Source organism: Tachysurus fulvidraco, chromosome 14 (assembly GCF_022655615.1).
Source record: "Tachysurus fulvidraco isolate hzauxx_2018 chromosome 14, HZAU_PFXX_2.0, whole genome shotgun sequence".
Lineage (NCBI taxonomy): Eukaryota > Metazoa > Chordata > Actinopteri > Siluriformes > Bagridae > Tachysurus > Tachysurus fulvidraco.
This window is the reverse complement of record NC_062531.1, coordinates 7,809,216-7,826,715: the sequence shown is the minus strand read 5'-3', so window position 1 is coordinate 7,826,715 and position 17,500 is coordinate 7,809,216. Positions and strand designations below refer to the sequence as shown.

At 38.1% G+C, this 17,500-nt stretch overlaps 1 protein-coding gene across 2 annotated transcripts in view; it reads right to left on the bottom strand.

Moving 5' to 3' along the window:
• ajap1 (adherens junctions associated protein 1) overlaps window positions 1–17,500 on the bottom strand; it is a 52,913-nt gene that overhangs the window by 15,680 nt on the left and 19,733 nt on the right. The window contains exon 2 of one of the 2 annotated variants that reach the window (XM_027134001.2): window positions 7,734–8,548. In XM_027134001.2, the coding sequence (XP_026989802.1) occupies window positions 7,734–8,481 (748 nt within the window). In that variant the 5' untranslated portion in view covers window positions 8,482–8,548. The remainder of the gene's footprint in view (window positions 1–7,733; window positions 8,549–17,500) is intronic. The other variant, XM_027134000.2, reaches the window with a different exon arrangement.

The following is a 17,500-nucleotide window of genomic DNA, read 5'->3' as shown; positions in this document are numbered from 1 at the left end:
TCAGTGTTGTAAAAGGTTTTTTGATTTTGCATATATTGGGGGCGGGGCTCCGGACAACCGAAAGGCCAGTCGGTACACCAGTACGGTTCAGAGTATCACCCTAACAGAGCTGGCCGAGTTTGGTGTAGATAGTTCGAAAGCTTGCCGAGTTATAAACCTCAAAAATTTAAAATGGGAGTCTATGGGAAAAAAGGCCACTTTGAGACCCGGTACCGGAAGTACCGGAACTCAGATCGCTTAGAAAAGTTTGGTTCATGTGGCTCGAAAGCCCTAGGAGGAGTTACTCTTGATAAATATTTGTCTAAGCTTGAATGGGAAAACAGAATGTTGGCTTCTACAAAGCCAACATAATTACACACAGGAAGGATGGGAACTGGGAGCACTGGAGAGCAGGCGGTTGCTTGGAACATGAGTCCATCATGGCCAAGTATGTAAGAAAGAAAAGTTTGAGACGTGTTGTGACGTAACAGGTCTCTGCTTGCTTATCTGAAAGTCTAAGTATGGATATAATTAAGGATAATTTTATGGATTTTCACATCAAGTGGCTTCCATCTAGCTTAATATGTACTGTAACTAATATGGTGTTACCAAATGATATGACACCAAACCTGAATTTTTCCTACCTCATAAATAACACACGTGTATTTTGTTCTAGGTTTTAACTTAGAACAGGTTAACAGGTCTTACAAGGTCGTGCTTTTAAAACTAAGCAATAGAAAATTCGGAGTCGTACATTCCTGTGAAAATCCAAACTCAGGTCATGATGAAACTGATGTAACTCTAAATGTTTGCAGTTTAGGATAAAACGTATTGAAATGAAAGAAAATCCTGTACAATAAGCTTCCATGCGTCAGCCAGATTTGATTGGCTTTTTTTAATACCTTAGTCTGATCCAAATGTATGTGACAGGCATTGCAGATTCTCTCCCCAGTAATCTCCAAACTCAATTTACTTTTTAATACGAATGATGAAATTTTATAGTGCACGAAAATATGACTCACTGTGGGAGAATAAAGTGACAGAATAATTTCTGATGAGATCTGGGGGTCTATAAAGATTTCTCTCTTACCCTCTTTCTCAATCTCTCTGTCACCATAATAAAATTATTAGCTTTAGGAAATTCTTATAGACTCCCCATGTGCACGTCAAGGGCATAAGGGTCGAAGTGAACTGTGCATAAATGCAAGAAAATACCGCATGAGTAATTGTAATATTGTGCTTTTAAGATCCTATTTCAGTGCCAATTAAAGGTTTAGTTACCTTTCTAATCAGATCCATCAACCAATGAAATAAAAAATTGAGAAGAAGAATCGCTCATCTTTCCATTGGGCCATGATCATTGAAACTTCTAGGAGATATAAACAAACAAACTTGGCTAAGCCTCTGCAGAGAAATAAACTCTAAATTTAAAAGCAGTTTAAAAAAACCCACAGATTGAGCACTACATCTTAAAGAAAATTACATCTACCTCTTGTTTTCTCAGTGCATGTGGCTCAGCCTCCAGCACTCTATTCTTATAACGGAGAGAAAGCTCACATTTTCCATCTTTATTTGGAATTGGATAGCACCGTTATCTGTCAGAGTGTGGAGGGTAACTTTTGAAAAGCTCTTTCTCCCATTTGTCTGAAAGAATAGACAAGATAGAAATCTTGCCAACCAACAGACCTTCAAAAGAAAGATAGCCAGCCCTGCTTTTATATGTGGGAGAGCTGCAGGAGAAGGGATTGGCTTCACTACATCTTAACCTTCACTCCTTGTTTTGCCTGAAATTTAGGGGAGAACTTTTCTGCTGTTTTTTCTAATTATTTCTGTCATGACCTTACCAGCCTGCAGTAAACACGAACACACGAACACACACACAAATATATATATATATATATATATATATATATATATATATATATATATATATATATATATATATATATTATACAGCTAAAGGTTTTTGCCCAATGGGTACCAACTAAATGTTACCACAAGGTCAAAACTGTCTGAAATTGCTGTTATTTCTGTCCTTATGGCCTTTTATAAAACTATGCACCCCCAAAACACTCTTTCTGTCTGTCACACTTTCTGTCTGTCTGTCTGTCTGGCTGGCTCTTTTTTCTCCAAGTGTTTATCTGTCTGCCCTTTTGGATAGTAAGATGATGAGAACTGAAGCTGTACTCGTCCCTAATCTGTGTCTGCTTTGTTCCTTTGACAGAGAAACCGTGCTTTTGCCAATCCATGCGCTCTGTTTTAAAGCTGACATCACTCAAAGGTACTAGCTTAATCCCGATTTCTCACCTGAAGCATTGCAGCTAGTAAATTCAGACATGTGTTCCAGCACAACAGCTCAATAAAAGGCATGGGTTATAAAGTTTCTCATGAGTATAATTACTACACAAACTCTACAAAAAAGATTCTAATAAAAGTTTGAATCTGTCTACAAGTTCTGCATGTGAGTGAGTGTAAGTGTGAGTTTCATGGACTAAAACATTTGATAAAAAAGTAAAGTGGAACCTCTGTATATGGCAATCAATCAATCAATCAAATCAATCAATCAATCGATTGATCGATCATTCAATGCACCATAATTGTGTCTAGTATAACATTGAGATAAGGGTCACAATCAGCTCATCCTCGAAGACAAATAGTAAAAGTAAATAAACACAAAAAGTAAAATGAAGGTTTTAATATTACAAATAGACTTATTAAGCTAAAATGTGTACTCATTAAAACTGCTCTTATGAGAAATTGTAAAGATAGCAAAGTAAATGCACATTACTGCCCAACACTATCCACTCTGTCAACTTCATTAATTACATTACGCTGAAAGTGGAGATGTATATATTTATTAGACATAGAAAAATGTCAGGTATGAATGGGGCCTAAAGCAACTGCATGGAACTGTGACATCTGGCAACATCAGCACCAGGTTACCTGCATAGGACACAAATGTGATACTCTTTGGGCCTCTTTCCTGTAGGGAGGATCTGGAGATTTTTCCAAATGGAGTTCACTCTAACTAACACATTAATATAAATACTGAACTACATCCCTTTCCTTTTCCTCACAGTCTCGGTTTATCCTTTCAGTCTCTAGTCTCTCTCTCTCTCTCTCTCTCTCTCTCTCTCTCTCTCTCTCTCTCTCTCTCTCTCTCTCTCTCTCTCTCTCTCTCCCTCTCTCCCTCCATTCTCCCATTGCTCGTCCCTTCCCTTTGTTGTACCTCCATCACTCTCTGCCTGGCCAGTGCAAGCCTCTTATTGCACCTGCCGATGCTTTGCTATTGCCAATTAATGCTGATGTCAACGTGTCAGTCTCAGTTGATTTCCACTGAGCCATGGCAATCCAAAACACTTAATACTGGCGAATGAGGAGGAAAAAAATGGGGAAACAGAGCCAGAGAAAAAACAGATAAACCAGATCCGGGAAAGAGTGGAGAGATCAGAGTCGATTATCGTGAATGCCTTGGTCTCCAGTGGTCTTTAGTGCATAATTCAATTATTGTACAGAGAATGTTCAATGGAAGACAGAAGGAGATGGTCAGATATGTGCTGAAGTGACTGTGATTGTATTACTTAACAAATAATAAAGTTAACCTGGACACCACGACTTGATTTCTCTATTGTAACTGGCTGCCTTGAGAGCTTATCTAGCAAATATTAAGTGTCTTCTCGGACTGACATCTTTTAAAGAGGCTGCATTTATGATATAATATATTGAATATTTCACGATAATGAGGGTCCCAAAAGGTTTCTAAACTGACTCTCTGATTTAGAAGTCTGAAATTGAGAGGCTTATACAGCTTTCCAAAGATGACGAGACGTAATCTATCGCCTGCAAGAGGAATTTTGAATGAACGCAAATAGAAAAATGTCATTTCAAATTGGCTTTTTTTTGTGACTGGTCATGACCAAAGGCACTCATTGATGGCTGGCTACTGGAAGACGATTTGCACATTATAGGACAATTTTAAGTGGATCATTTAAAGTCTATAATAATTATCATAATGCTCATCTTAGCGTAGCTGTGGTTGGATAACCCCTGTAGTGTCAAAGCATAATTCTGTTGTATTTTATAAAGTACCATTCTGAATCCTAGCCAACTGGTTAATATAATCATTAATTCTTAAGCACACTATGTTTCAGATATACGCATAATTTAACTTCTTACAAAATATGTAATTAGCCTATAGACCAGGGAACGAGATGGGAGGTGTGATAAAGAGCTCAGTGAGGAGAACAGCAGGTATGTGTGAAGCTTAAATCATCACAGCCACACAAAGTCTGACACTTCCATCTGGCAGCATCCACAATACGAGCTCTAAGTGCTAAAGACAGAAGCGCACACACACCTGCCTACCCACACACACAGTATACCTACAGTAGCTAGTTATTTACAAAGCTATGCAGAATACGCTTTAAAAGTTTTCATAGCTGAAGACATCTTCCTGAATCGGTATTTATTTATAATACATAATAACAGAAGATAATTCAGAATATATATATGCTGACCACCTGATGCTGAACTCATATTCTACAATTTTACTAGAGACACTGTTCCCGGAGAATACTGAATTAGCATAGATAGACTGCAAACCTGAGAAGCTGTTTAATGAGCTTTCTTTTTACTGTACCGCTTGCACATCACACTGATCTAGCCTAATAAAACCAAGATAAAAGCATTACATTTGTGTGGAAAAAAACCCCACTCGTCTACAGTCCGCATCGAAGGTTGAAGTGCATAAAATGCATAAAATTATTTTTGTCCTGAAGCACGACAGCACAACAGCACGATGAGAAGGTTTGGGTTTTATCAAAGCAGACAAACCTGAAGGCAATAATTGTAAAGCACAAACAAGGTCAGGCAATCAGCCAGAACAGACACACAACGTGAGCAAACGCACCTTTATGCTACCTTTTCCAAACTTATCATAGCCTTAATACAGAAAGTTTTATATGCTTTATACATAACACCATTAGTTATATGTCACTACAGCTCAACCTTGAATATTTATCCCTTCACACACAAAATGGCTGATACATCAGGACACATCACTGTTAAGTATAACTCATTCTGTGACAAAGTCACACCTCGGAATCAAACCCCTGGATAAAATCTGCACTGGGACTTGGCAAATGTTACCTTTTGATGCAGAGGCTTGAATTGAATGCAGTAAAACTGCTCCTGTGACCTTAAGAAGCACACAGGTGAAATTCAGCAGAAAATGGATGCATGTCATTTATAAGCAGCCTTGAACGTTGATTAAATGACGATGTCAGCGCCTGTCTTTTGAATTTGCTAGAATCAGCAGTGCAGAATGTGGTGTCACTACATTTTATTATGCAGTGATTTTGACTGCTGTTTCCACAGAAACACGCAAATCTTGTTTGCGTTGATTCACCGCGTACACACGTTTCTGTATCGAAACGGTGTAAATGAATAAAAAGCTCTTTCTGTTACGATCATTAATAAGTGAGTTAAATTAAGTTCACTAAAATTCATTTGGGTCTCTGATACCGTAACTTGTGTCAACAAATATTTTATGGCGTTAGACTAAAGCTTTAACTCTGGGGTGAAAAAAAGTACTGATTTCAGAATCTTACTCAATTAAAATTGTATCCAGCAAAAAAAAAGTCTAACTTTTAAATGTACTTTAACATTTTAAAACATTTTAACTGAGGAAATGAAATCAATAATAAGTTTCCATGCGAAAAGTAACTTATTACTTGTCTAAAATTGTTGCTGGTCATATGCATGACTAATGCTATGCAGATTGCTAATGGATTAATCATGAATTAAAAATATCAACTAACATTTATTATTAGCTAGAATGTGTTTCACTGCCTAGCTATATATGTTGAAATTGTATGGAATATGTTGCTAATCTTACCTGCCATTAGCAAGCAGGCTAGCTTAGTAAATATAGTCAATTAACTTGAGTAAATTACCCAGAACTTACCTCGCTGTGCTTTTAGATGGAGTGCATGCCTTCTAGGGTGATAAAGGAAACAGCTCATTTTTCTACATGCTTTACTCCAGCATACTGAAACCCTTTACTGAGATTGTGCCTCCTCAAGTTCCCTCAAATTCCACATTGCATTCTAGTGGCTTATTTGAAATGAACACAGTAAGCTATATGCTAAACGTAGATATAATGCTATAAAGGTAGCTGAAATGACCTACAAACACAATGAAATCTTGTCTGTAAAATAAAGCAATAACTCTGAATATAATTTTACTGGACAATTACAGTCAATTTAATTTCTAAGGTAGTCACTTTTTTATGCAGCTCTCAAGAAAAGTTCAAATTATGGAGAGTATTTTTGTATATTTTCTACTATGGTTTCATACTCAGGAGAGAATACTGCAGACTTTATATAGCTGCAAATATTGGATTATTCTGCTTGCTGCACCATAATACAACAATATACAGTATACTGTAGGTCTTAATATGGTTACGTTCTTAAATCTGCATATAAAATCTGACTTTCATAAGCTGAGCACTATTATATTGTGCTTTTCATCTCAGAATTGCTGTGTGTATTATCACTTATTCCACAGCGATTTATCCACAGTCAAATCCTCATTCATTCGTTTCCTCCTTTAAGCTTTTTGTGCGTTCGTTAATCGTAAATCTGAGGAAAGGCTTTACAAAGTGTGAAGACTTGAAAAAGTGTTTCAAGATATTAGCTCATCTGGGAACTATATACACAGCAAATATTATATATGGTAGTTCTGTAACATGTAACAGCTCTTGACAAACTTGTCTACAGGCAGCGCGGGTGGATCAGTCTATATACAGTATAATATAACTTAATCCTGTTTTCAGGATCAAAAATATCCTAGACAATCTGCGTTTGGAGATTTAGCAGCTGAAGACATACAGAGGAGTGTTTCAACTTCACAACACACATCACACAGCACAGGAAATGCTGGCTATTGTGCCTAAGCTCAACATGATGCCAATTTCTACTGGATTCATGTGATTCATGATAATAGATCTCTTGAGCTGTCAGTAATCCGGAGGATCAACAGGCTGGCTATATAGCCAAGGCCTAAATCCTTGAAACAACTCTATAAAGAAGGATGGATTAAACCCACCAAAAATATTTATAGGAAAAGCACAAAAGCACAACATATGTTAACCTTGTAATGTTGTTTTAAAAGGAAAAAAGGCAAATACTGTATTACTCACTTATTAAAGCAAGAGGAGATACAATACAAATGAGTTCGATTGCATCATGTGTCTAAATAATGGGCTTAATCGAACATATTCATATTAAGTGACGTATTTCAGTGTGAAAATCCCCAATGAACCATTCATGTGTAGTTAATGAATGATATAAATAAATTGCTGTATAAAATAAATAAATAAAGTTTTTATATAAATAATTAGCAACTTTATTTCCCATATTGTCAAAGGAAAAAGGTAAAGATTCTAAAATTTATATAACGGTAATTGGAAAAATCTTATTTATTATGCTGGCTTTTGGTGTCTGGACTTAAAGATAAATAATCTTGTGTTATTGATATTATTTGCCGTGTGTATGTATTGTATGTGTCTTGAACTTTTTTTAACTCTTGAACAATATCGGTTAATGTTCTCATAAAATATTTTAGCATATAGCTAAGTTTATCACACAGTGGATGTGTCCTTTAAAATATTTAAACACTGTGTTACCTGAACAAGAATTACAGTATCTTATTCAAATGTAGTGTAACTTTGTATATACTATGTGTACACTTACCTGGTGTATCTCCAAATGGCTTTTGTGGCTTGGCGGTCACGCCGAGATTAACAGCAGGCTGTGTAGTAGTCAGCCTCCTAGGACGGGCAGTGGTGAACACCGCATGAGTCCTTTGTGGGCTGCGTGTGGTGGTGGTAGTTGTAGTAGTGGTAGTAGTAGTGGTGGTGGCCTTTGTAGTAGTCTTAGGGATAACTTTTACTTCATCCTCCGCACCATCATCCGTCCCGGTGGGCCCCCAGTCAATAAATCCTGCCACTGTAGTGGTCCTCCCTTCCTGTGAATAACTGTCATAACTATCCCACTTCAACTGCCTACGCTGCCGCAACAAGTGCTGTAAAATGTCAGTTTTACTCCCCTCCAAATACTCCAGCGACTCGCCTCCTTCTGAGGCAGGGACACTGGAGGTGCAGTTCTCACAAAGATGACGTTTTTTCCTCTGTGACTGTGGTTTGGACCCCATCCCCTCTCTTCCTCCTCCACCTCCTCCTCCTCCTAGTCCTTCTCGGTGGTCAAGTATTGGTACAGGATGTGAGATACCACGCTGCCAGGTACCCAGAGTCCTCCAGTGCGGACCACTGGGTACATCCCTGGTGAGAAGACGATGACGTAAGCGAGGCAGTGGCCGAGGGAGCAGCCTAAGCCCAGTCCCGACTGGAGCGCACATGGAGAGATCCATAGTGAGGTGGACAAAGGTGAGGAGGACCCACATTCTGCATCCCAGGAGTCCCAATGGTCTCAGTGCAGCCATGAAACTGGACAGAAGAAAAAAGGACTATGAGTCTAATTGGGGCAACTTGAAAACCATCCAGCATCACCTTGAAGAGAGTAAATGAGAGACAAGGTGTTTTAGAAGTGTGTATCATTGCACAGGATCAGAAATAGGCTTGTTATACTTGTCCTGTATTGCTAATGCGGTTTCACAGTCTGCTGGTTACAGCTATGCTTCATTCTGCTCTTTGACTTGCTAATTCTTGTAAATCAAACGCTAATGATTATTAATTTCATTATTTTCTCTTTTCATCATAAAGGTTAAAACATAAACACAGTGAATTATTTATGTCTTGTCTTCATCTTCTTTTTCTCTACGTTTTAATCTTGTGAAGGTACAGTATTAAAAAAGTTTTTTTTCCCCTAAAATGTCAATGATTTGCTGAAACTAGGGTTGCCAGATTTGAATTACTGTGTGTTTGTGTCTGTATCTGTGTGTCTGTGTGATGTTGGTTTGGGGGAAGGATGTGGGAGCGTCATCACACCATGACAATAATATGCATTTATAATGATGAATGAAATATATGACAATAGAGCAGCTAATGTCTTTATCAGACTATTAAAGAAAAACATTTAAAACAGCTGAAAGACGGTAATGACGTTGCAATTCCTGAAAAAAACTATTGTTTATTCCCTGTGTTTTCTGTAGAATGAACTGAAGCATAACACGAAAGGCAATGTACTGTAATTGAATTGCTTTTAGAAAGAAGCTATAATTGCCCCTCAATACCCAAACCCTAATTCTTATGTGTCTCAAACCACATAATACTGTATGAGGTGGAATAATAGATACAAAACTGCAATGTTATAATATTTTATAATAAGTTTTTGGATGGTATATGTGGTGTGAGACACTGTTGAAGAATGCATTTGCCTCCCAATTAAAAAAGCACTTAGACATGTGGGATCACTTGTGATTGGTCAAAACCAGGTTGATGGTTCAAAAAACAGACACCTGGCAACCAGATCATCTGTCTTGAAATAAAATAGTTATAAAATACTGTATAGTGCTAATCATGAACTGGCATTAAAGAATAAAACAGACACTCTGTTGCTGCAATCACACTACAAGGTACTGGAACATTTCTGTACCAGACGATTCCCAAAATATCTTAACCTGGTTCACTTGTCTGTCTTTTCTTTTTTTTATATATAAATAGTAGGGCATGTTTTGATGGTGTTCATGTTCTCTATGCATGTCTTTGCCACATTTTTTTCTAGAGCACTTCTTAGGACGTTTAGAGATAAAAACGCATGTGGTTTGGTGTCCTTCAGTTGCTGGGATGGTTTTAATGACCGACTCTCTAATATACCCCAACAGTAAATTGGAGCTTTGGCACCATGACTCACAGATGATTTATTTCAAAAGCGCTCACAATATCCACTAAAAACCCCTGCCTGTGCTGCTGTGCCTATATATTTCAGAAAACCTGAGTCACCCAGAATGTAAAGGAATTTTACTGATCAGTAGCGAGGCAAATCCATCAAGAAGAATCTGTGCACTGACCTTCAGAAATGGGCGTAGGGTAAAGAAATTAGCAACATAGTCACTTTCACTGTAACACAAATGGAGTAAAATGGTAGCTTTCCCAGCCTGAAAACATTCATGTCATTCTTAGAAAAATGGGTTTTGAATTAAGTGTCCTTTGCATGGTTGCTTGTTTTTGAAGAGAACTACTTTTCTCAGAGCAACCCATCTGTCTTAAAGCACCCTAAGAGAATAAACCAAAGAATCCTTGTGTGTCCTTCGGATGTTTAAATGTTTTAGATATTTAAAGAGCTCTACTTGAAACCTTTTCTCAGAGTAATCCATCTGTCACACAGCACCAAAAAAGAATCTGTGTTATTAGTCAACATACCTGGAGCTCTATAAGAGCATTGTAGAGCTTATTCATCTGTTGCATGCTTTCAGCAATACAGGAATTATAGAACATGATCTCACCCCCTGCTTCAGCTTCTCAGAAGTTGCCCCCTGGAGTTTTCACCCTTGTGATCATCGGGTCCTGCCAAAGCTGCCCCAGTGCCCCTTTGCACAACAGATGTATTTGATGTTCTAGCCATCTGCCACACCAAGATGAAGCTCACTCAATCAAGAAGCTCATCCAGTGCTCCAGCCCCTCAGAAGTAAACCCCCCCTGCAGTTTTACCCGTACGATTATCAGGGATTGCCAAAGGTTTCATTGCCCTTTTGTCTGACAGACACTGTTCATGCCTCAGCCATCAGCATCATCAAAGGGCATGCCCGCGCTGGCATATCAATCGTAAAGCAGACGTCACACGAATTTAGCTTTAAAGAAAGACCGAATATAATAAAATAACACCCAAAAAACACTTCTTTTATATATGATGTAATTCTTAAGCAAGACCATAAGTTGCTCCATATTGTCGGTATGAAACTGTTGAATATACTTCATACTGCTTAATTAGTCTCTTATGAAAAATCTATTTAGAGGTGTGGATTAGAACGGCACAGAGGACATCTCTCTAGAGGAATTTCCAACTGATGCTTCCTGTCATTCAACAGTATAAATCTATGCCTGACATATACTTCACATTTAAATGATTATAATATATAATAACTTATTTATTATTATCTTATCTTATTTATTATCTTTATCCCCAAATATCATTAAAGGCTACATTTAGGGTGTTTTCACACCTAGTTCGTTTTAGCCTCTCGGAGCGGTTCAGTGTGTATATGTGAACAAACCATGTGATCTGAGACCCCTTAAAAGGACCCAGAAGCGAACCGTACTCAGACCACCTCCGGAGGTGGTCTGAGTACGGTTCGTTTGTGGGTTCGTTTGTGTGTGACATGTGAAAGCAATGAGGTCCTGGTCCGCTTTGCGTTTCGTTTCGCCAAATGTCCCTGGAGGCTTGCCATACCTGCAGCCGTGTTCCGTCACTGTGACTGCTGAAAACACAAAACTTTTCACCATGGTAGGTCACGGAGTCATGTGGTCTTATGAAGAAAGCTGTGCACTTATTGATATTTGGAAAGAGGATGGCATTAAACGCCAACTATTCATGTGATGACAACTTGTAAAGAGGCCATTTTGAATACCCAAAATCCATTGCTGCACAGAATTCTGGGTTCTGAGTTCTTATGAAGTTGAGGTGTGAACACGAAAGGGTCTGAGATCACTTCAATACTAAAGAGGACCAAAAAGAGAACTGGGTTCTCTTTTGAGTCCATTATATTGTGAACACCAAACGGACTGAGGTCACATTCGGCTAGTTCCTTTTCTAGTTCACTTTAAGTGAACTGAGTTTGGTACTTTTAAAACGAACTATATGTGAAAACACCCTTAGGTTTTTTTTCACTATGCGTACACAAGATGGCTGCCAGACATTCATTCGGTTTAGTTAAAAAAAAACAAAAATCGAACCAAACTAGATTTGGTTTAAATAAACTAGAGCAGTAAACTTGTATGTCAAAACTAATCCATTTCTCTATAAATAAATAAATAAATAAATAAATAAATAAATAAATAAATAAATGAAAACCATAGCTTTTAAATAAAATTTTGTGAGCTATATGCGAGAACTTTAGATTAGTATAGTACATGCTTTTGACACCAATCACAATGATGGCAGAAAGCTCTAAAGAGAAACGATCAGTACATTACTGTATGTTTAACATTACTATACTGCTGCACAGTGACAAATAAACCATTAAATCATTTTAACGGTTGACATTAAAATCTGGTAGGCAGGGAAGATTACGCTCTGAAATGCCATGTAGAGCAAGCGTTGTGAACGTGACATATAAACCAAGAAGCCTACCAATATAACAGCATAAAGAAAGTCCATTTCTAAAAATTACAGTCAGACATCTTGAATGAATTCACATAATGGCATGAATCTTGGAAATTGAAACGAAATAGAAAAGCAGGACTGTATTTTTATATACTTTTTCTGGGAGCAGCATTTTCTTTCATATCCCCTCAAACTGAAAAAATATCCAAGCTATTATTAATGTTTGCTGTTCATACTCTATTTTAGTCCGTATGTAACCGCTCTCGTTTAATACCTGCTTTTTTCTATTAGTACTGCACAGGAGCAGTGCCAGAGAAATTTGAACGCAGGTGTTGAGGGCACGCCAGTTTATTTACAGGGGGGAGCTGAGCCGTTTGCATATATACATAAAAACACCTATAGCACCGGGGTAGTTAGGAAATAACCCCATTTACTATTTTAAGTCTCAAATCAGGACAATGCGGCGGTTGTTGTGGTTGAGGGCAAATTTATCAATGATGCGTTCAGCATCCAGGGCCTTCGCTTTTCAAGCATTTATGGTCAAAATTGCGCAGCAATCCGAACCATCGACATCTGAACCGTTCTGTACCTCGAGCTGAGGTACCGCTCCATTTTAAAATAAAATGTAATGATATTACGCCTATGCCAGCTTAGCTGCAACTCACGTTACGTTACATAACGCATGCGTAATAATTCAATCTTTTGACTTTATTTCATTTGTTCTTTTAAATTACTAATTAGAACCCAGTCTTTATATTATTGCTTTAAGAAAATAAAATGTTTGGGGGTGCTATGGGGGAGCTTTGTTTTTTCATGGGAATGCTAAAGCACCTGCTAGCCCTCTCTGACCCGGAGTCAACAGCTTGTCTGAGAGTTGCTACATCATTATAAAGCTCATGTGATTCCCTTTCAGTACGATCTGTAAGAACTGCACCATAAAGTGCTTCATTCGCTGTCTTTCCGTCTGTACAGTATGTTTCACCTGTGTCCATTTTTCCTGCAGTGAGTAACTATTGTCAGGTCCACTCCTTTACATTACACACGTTTGCATTGGACCTGTTGCATGTGAACCATTTTTTGCATGATTTTATGTTTTTTTTAAAAGCAGTCTGTCGCCTGCTTGCTGTAAATTAGAAGAGCCGAACAGAGGCAGATGCAAACACGTAGAACACGTGCAAATAAGCTGCTTAGAATTGGAATTTCTAATTTGAGGATGTTTCCTTAATAAAACTCAGGATAGTTTGATTTCAGATTTTAATACTGAGCCACAGATATTAGTATGTACACAAATGTGAGCTAATGTGCCCTGTGTGCATGTGAAACTATTTTATATAAATTATTAAATAATAATAATAATAATAATAATAATAATAATAATAATAATAATAATAATAATAGTACATGCAATATAGCAATTAGTTATGAGTTTGGAGGCTATTGATCTGATCGACCACAATCATGAAGTTTAAATGTTTTAGAAGTGGATAAATCAGACCACTATAGTCAGATAACACAGCATCATTTCAATCAGCTCAGCTGTTCTGTCAGTGTTGTCATAGGGCATGCACTAGAACCTTGTTTAATAGTTCTACAGCCCTGTCTCCTATATACAAAATGAACCACAACAAAATAATGACAATTAAAGTTCAACTGAAAGTGAGAACTGAAATCTCATCATAGTGGAAAAAAAGCAGAACCGACTAAAAGAAATTTCGTATTACAAGACTGTTATAACAGAAAAAAACACTCTCTGGGTTATACATTGACACATACACAAGCTCACACACAGACACACACACACACACACACACGCATGCACACAGGGAAGCCTGAATTAATGACTATAGGTGTTAAATGCATTAGCTGAAGTGAGAACATTGCCATAGGAAATCTTTCATGTTACCATTTAAAACAGAAACATGAACCAACTGCTTATAACAAACAGTATCATGGGCAACCTGAAACCAATCCCTGTAGACTTCGGGCACTTTCCAAGGAATAATTGTGCTCTCTCACATGTTACAGACAAGCTGGTGATGCCAATCAGCCTACAATGCATGCCTTTAGACTGGAGAAGAAATTGGAGTGCTTGTATGAAAGAGAAGAACATGCAAACTCTCTCAACCCTGGAGATCGAGTCAAGAAACTTTTATTGTCATTTCAACCATATACAGTATTGCTGTTGCAGTACACAGTGAAATGACACAATGTTCCTCCAGATCCATGGTGCTACAAAGACAGAGCTAAGGACTTAGTAAGTTAGTCCTAGATACATGAAGTGCAACTGTGCAACCTGGACCAAACAGCGCAGGACAAGACAAACAAGACAGTGCAAGACAAAAGACAGTTTATCAGGCAAACCTGATAATGATTAGGCCACTGACCAGACCAAGATAAAGCTTAAATTAGCTTTATCTTGGTTATTATAGTAGGTAGTATAACATTGGATATTAAATAGCAATTGAGGGGGGCACGGTGGCTTAGTGGTTAGCATGTTCGCCTCACACCTTCAGGGTCGGGGTTCGATTCCCGCCTCCGCCTTGGGTGTGTGGAGTTTGCATGTTCTCCCCGTGCCTCGGGGGTTTCTTCCGGGTACTCCGGTTTCCTCCCCCGGTCCAAAGACATGCATAGTAGGTTGATTGGCATCTCTGGAAAAAATTGTCCGTAGTGTGTGTGTGTGTGTGTGTGTGTGTGTGTGTGTGTGTGTGTGTGTGTGTGTGTGTGTGTGTGTGTGTGTGTGTGTGTGTGTGTGTGTGTGAGTGAAAGAAAGTGTGTGTGCCCTGTGATGGGTTGTCACTCCGTCCAGGGTGTATCCTGCCTTGAGGCACAGGCTCCCCGTGACCCGAGAAGTTAGGATAAGCAGTAGAAAATGAATGAACGAATGAAAATAGCAATTGATTGCATAACTGATGATTATTGTGCAATAACAAATTATATTTTCACTCAAATCCTATTACTTACACCATCTTGAACTTTCATCATGTGTACGTTTGTGTGTGTGTGTGTGTGTGTGTGTGTGTGTGTGTGTGTCAAGTAGCCAGAGGTAGAACGGCATTAAAACGGAGCTGATACTAAGAAGTAGTAGTAGATTTACTGTTATACATTTACAACAACCTAAAATCATTTACTTTTAAAGTCACTTAACTAAAATAAATTAGATTTGCACCAGTAGTTTTGAACTGAAATATATTTTACTCTTAGACAAGTAAATGTATAGATCCTAAAGCAAAATAACAGTCAAAATGTAAGGATTAATATAAACAAAATAGAATTTGATAGAAATATGCTTCTTTTATACCAGATAATTGAAAGGCAAGGCTGTGTTTCAACATAGGCAAGATAACTATATCAATACCATTCTGAACTCAACAATAAAACAGCTTGACATTTTTCCAGACACTGCAGTAGGTTTTACTGCAAATGAACCTGTTCTTATAGAATATTTTATTATTTAAGTTCTCATTTCTGCAACTCTACATCACAGATCTACTCATAACTATAGATCTTTCTATTATGTCAAAAAAGTACAAACACAGACAGACAGACAGACAGACAGACAGACAGACAGACAGACAGACAGACAGACAGACAGACAGACAGACAGACAGATAGATAGATAGATAGATAGATAGATAGATAGATAGATAGATAGATAGATAGATAGATAGATAGATAGATGAGCCAAAACCTAGTCTCCTGAAGCCAGACCTTCAGACTTCTGGACATATCTGCTTTCATTGGCCAAAGACTACCCATGACACATCATTTGGACAATCCAGAATAAACAGTTTTTACACGAGGAAAGTAGAGCATCCTGACAGGTACACCTCACATGTGAAAAATACATCTCCCAGAAATCCTGTAGAAATCAACCAATCAGATAACACCCCAGATGTTCCCAATTTTTGTGTTCCATATACTGTACATCAGACCTACAGCCTACAGATCGCAGGCATAACATCCGAGACTGAGACGAGACGAAAGCTGACGCTGTCCTGAGAACGTCTTATTGATGTAACTGGCCAAATTCGATCGATGAGATCATTATAGATAATTACTGAAATGATCTTGTTGGGCTAATAAACATTATCATATACATTTGTCACATTCAGTCAATTCAGACTATATATAAATCAGACATACATAAAAGAAGCTTTGCCATTGTCCTACATTTACACTTACATTCAAAGCATTTGGCAGATGCCTTTATCCAGAGCCACTGACATTTCTGTCATATATACAGATGATAAATTGAGGGTTAAGGTCCTTGCTCAGGGTCCCTACAGATTGGTGGCCATGGGATTAGAACTCACATTAGTTTAACACCTTAACCACTAGGCTACCACATCCCCATTGTCCTCTACTGTATGATCAAAATTATTTCTGCCAACTGTAATTTGAAAGTATAAATAAAAAGCCTTGACTGCACAATTGATAAAGGTACTGGCTGACTCGTAAAGGATAACAGATAATGGTTGGTCAAGTTGATTTGATCAAGCAGAAAAGGATTACCTCTAATCATGAATTTGTGCATGTTGTCCTTGTTATAAAGTTCTATGTTCTTTGTGTAGGTTACTATAATGCTTTTTAAGCATACAGTACAGAGGATCGATTAAGAAACATTCTACTGATATGACTTTGAAACTGTCCAGTAGGAGACTCTGGAATACTGGAATTCTGGGTATATACATGTGCAGTGACCTGCAGGTCTCATATCAGTGAACCTGTGAATCACAAAGGACAACAAGCCTGACGTCTGTTTATTTGATGACAGCCGACAAGGAAGGTCTGTGACAACTAACACTGATAAGATATGAGTGCATGCTGTGCTGACAGATTACATATGCCTTCACACACACACACACACACACACACACACACACACACACACACACACACACACACACACACACACACACACACAAGCTTCTTGGTCATCTTAGTAGAAAGCAAAGTTGGTTTTCTGCCCTGGGGAAGTTCCATCAGAGGGAAACCCCTGCCATCTTAAAGTAATTACATTAATAATTCCCACCAGGAGCAGACTGGAAAAGCACACACACACACACACACACACACACACACACACACACACACACACACACACACACACACACACACACACACATATACACACACACACACACACACACACACACACAGTATATGCATGTCATTCTGTAGACAGCCTAAATACACGTGAAAGCCTGTGTGTGATAATGTGTAGAAAAGAACAAACTCTT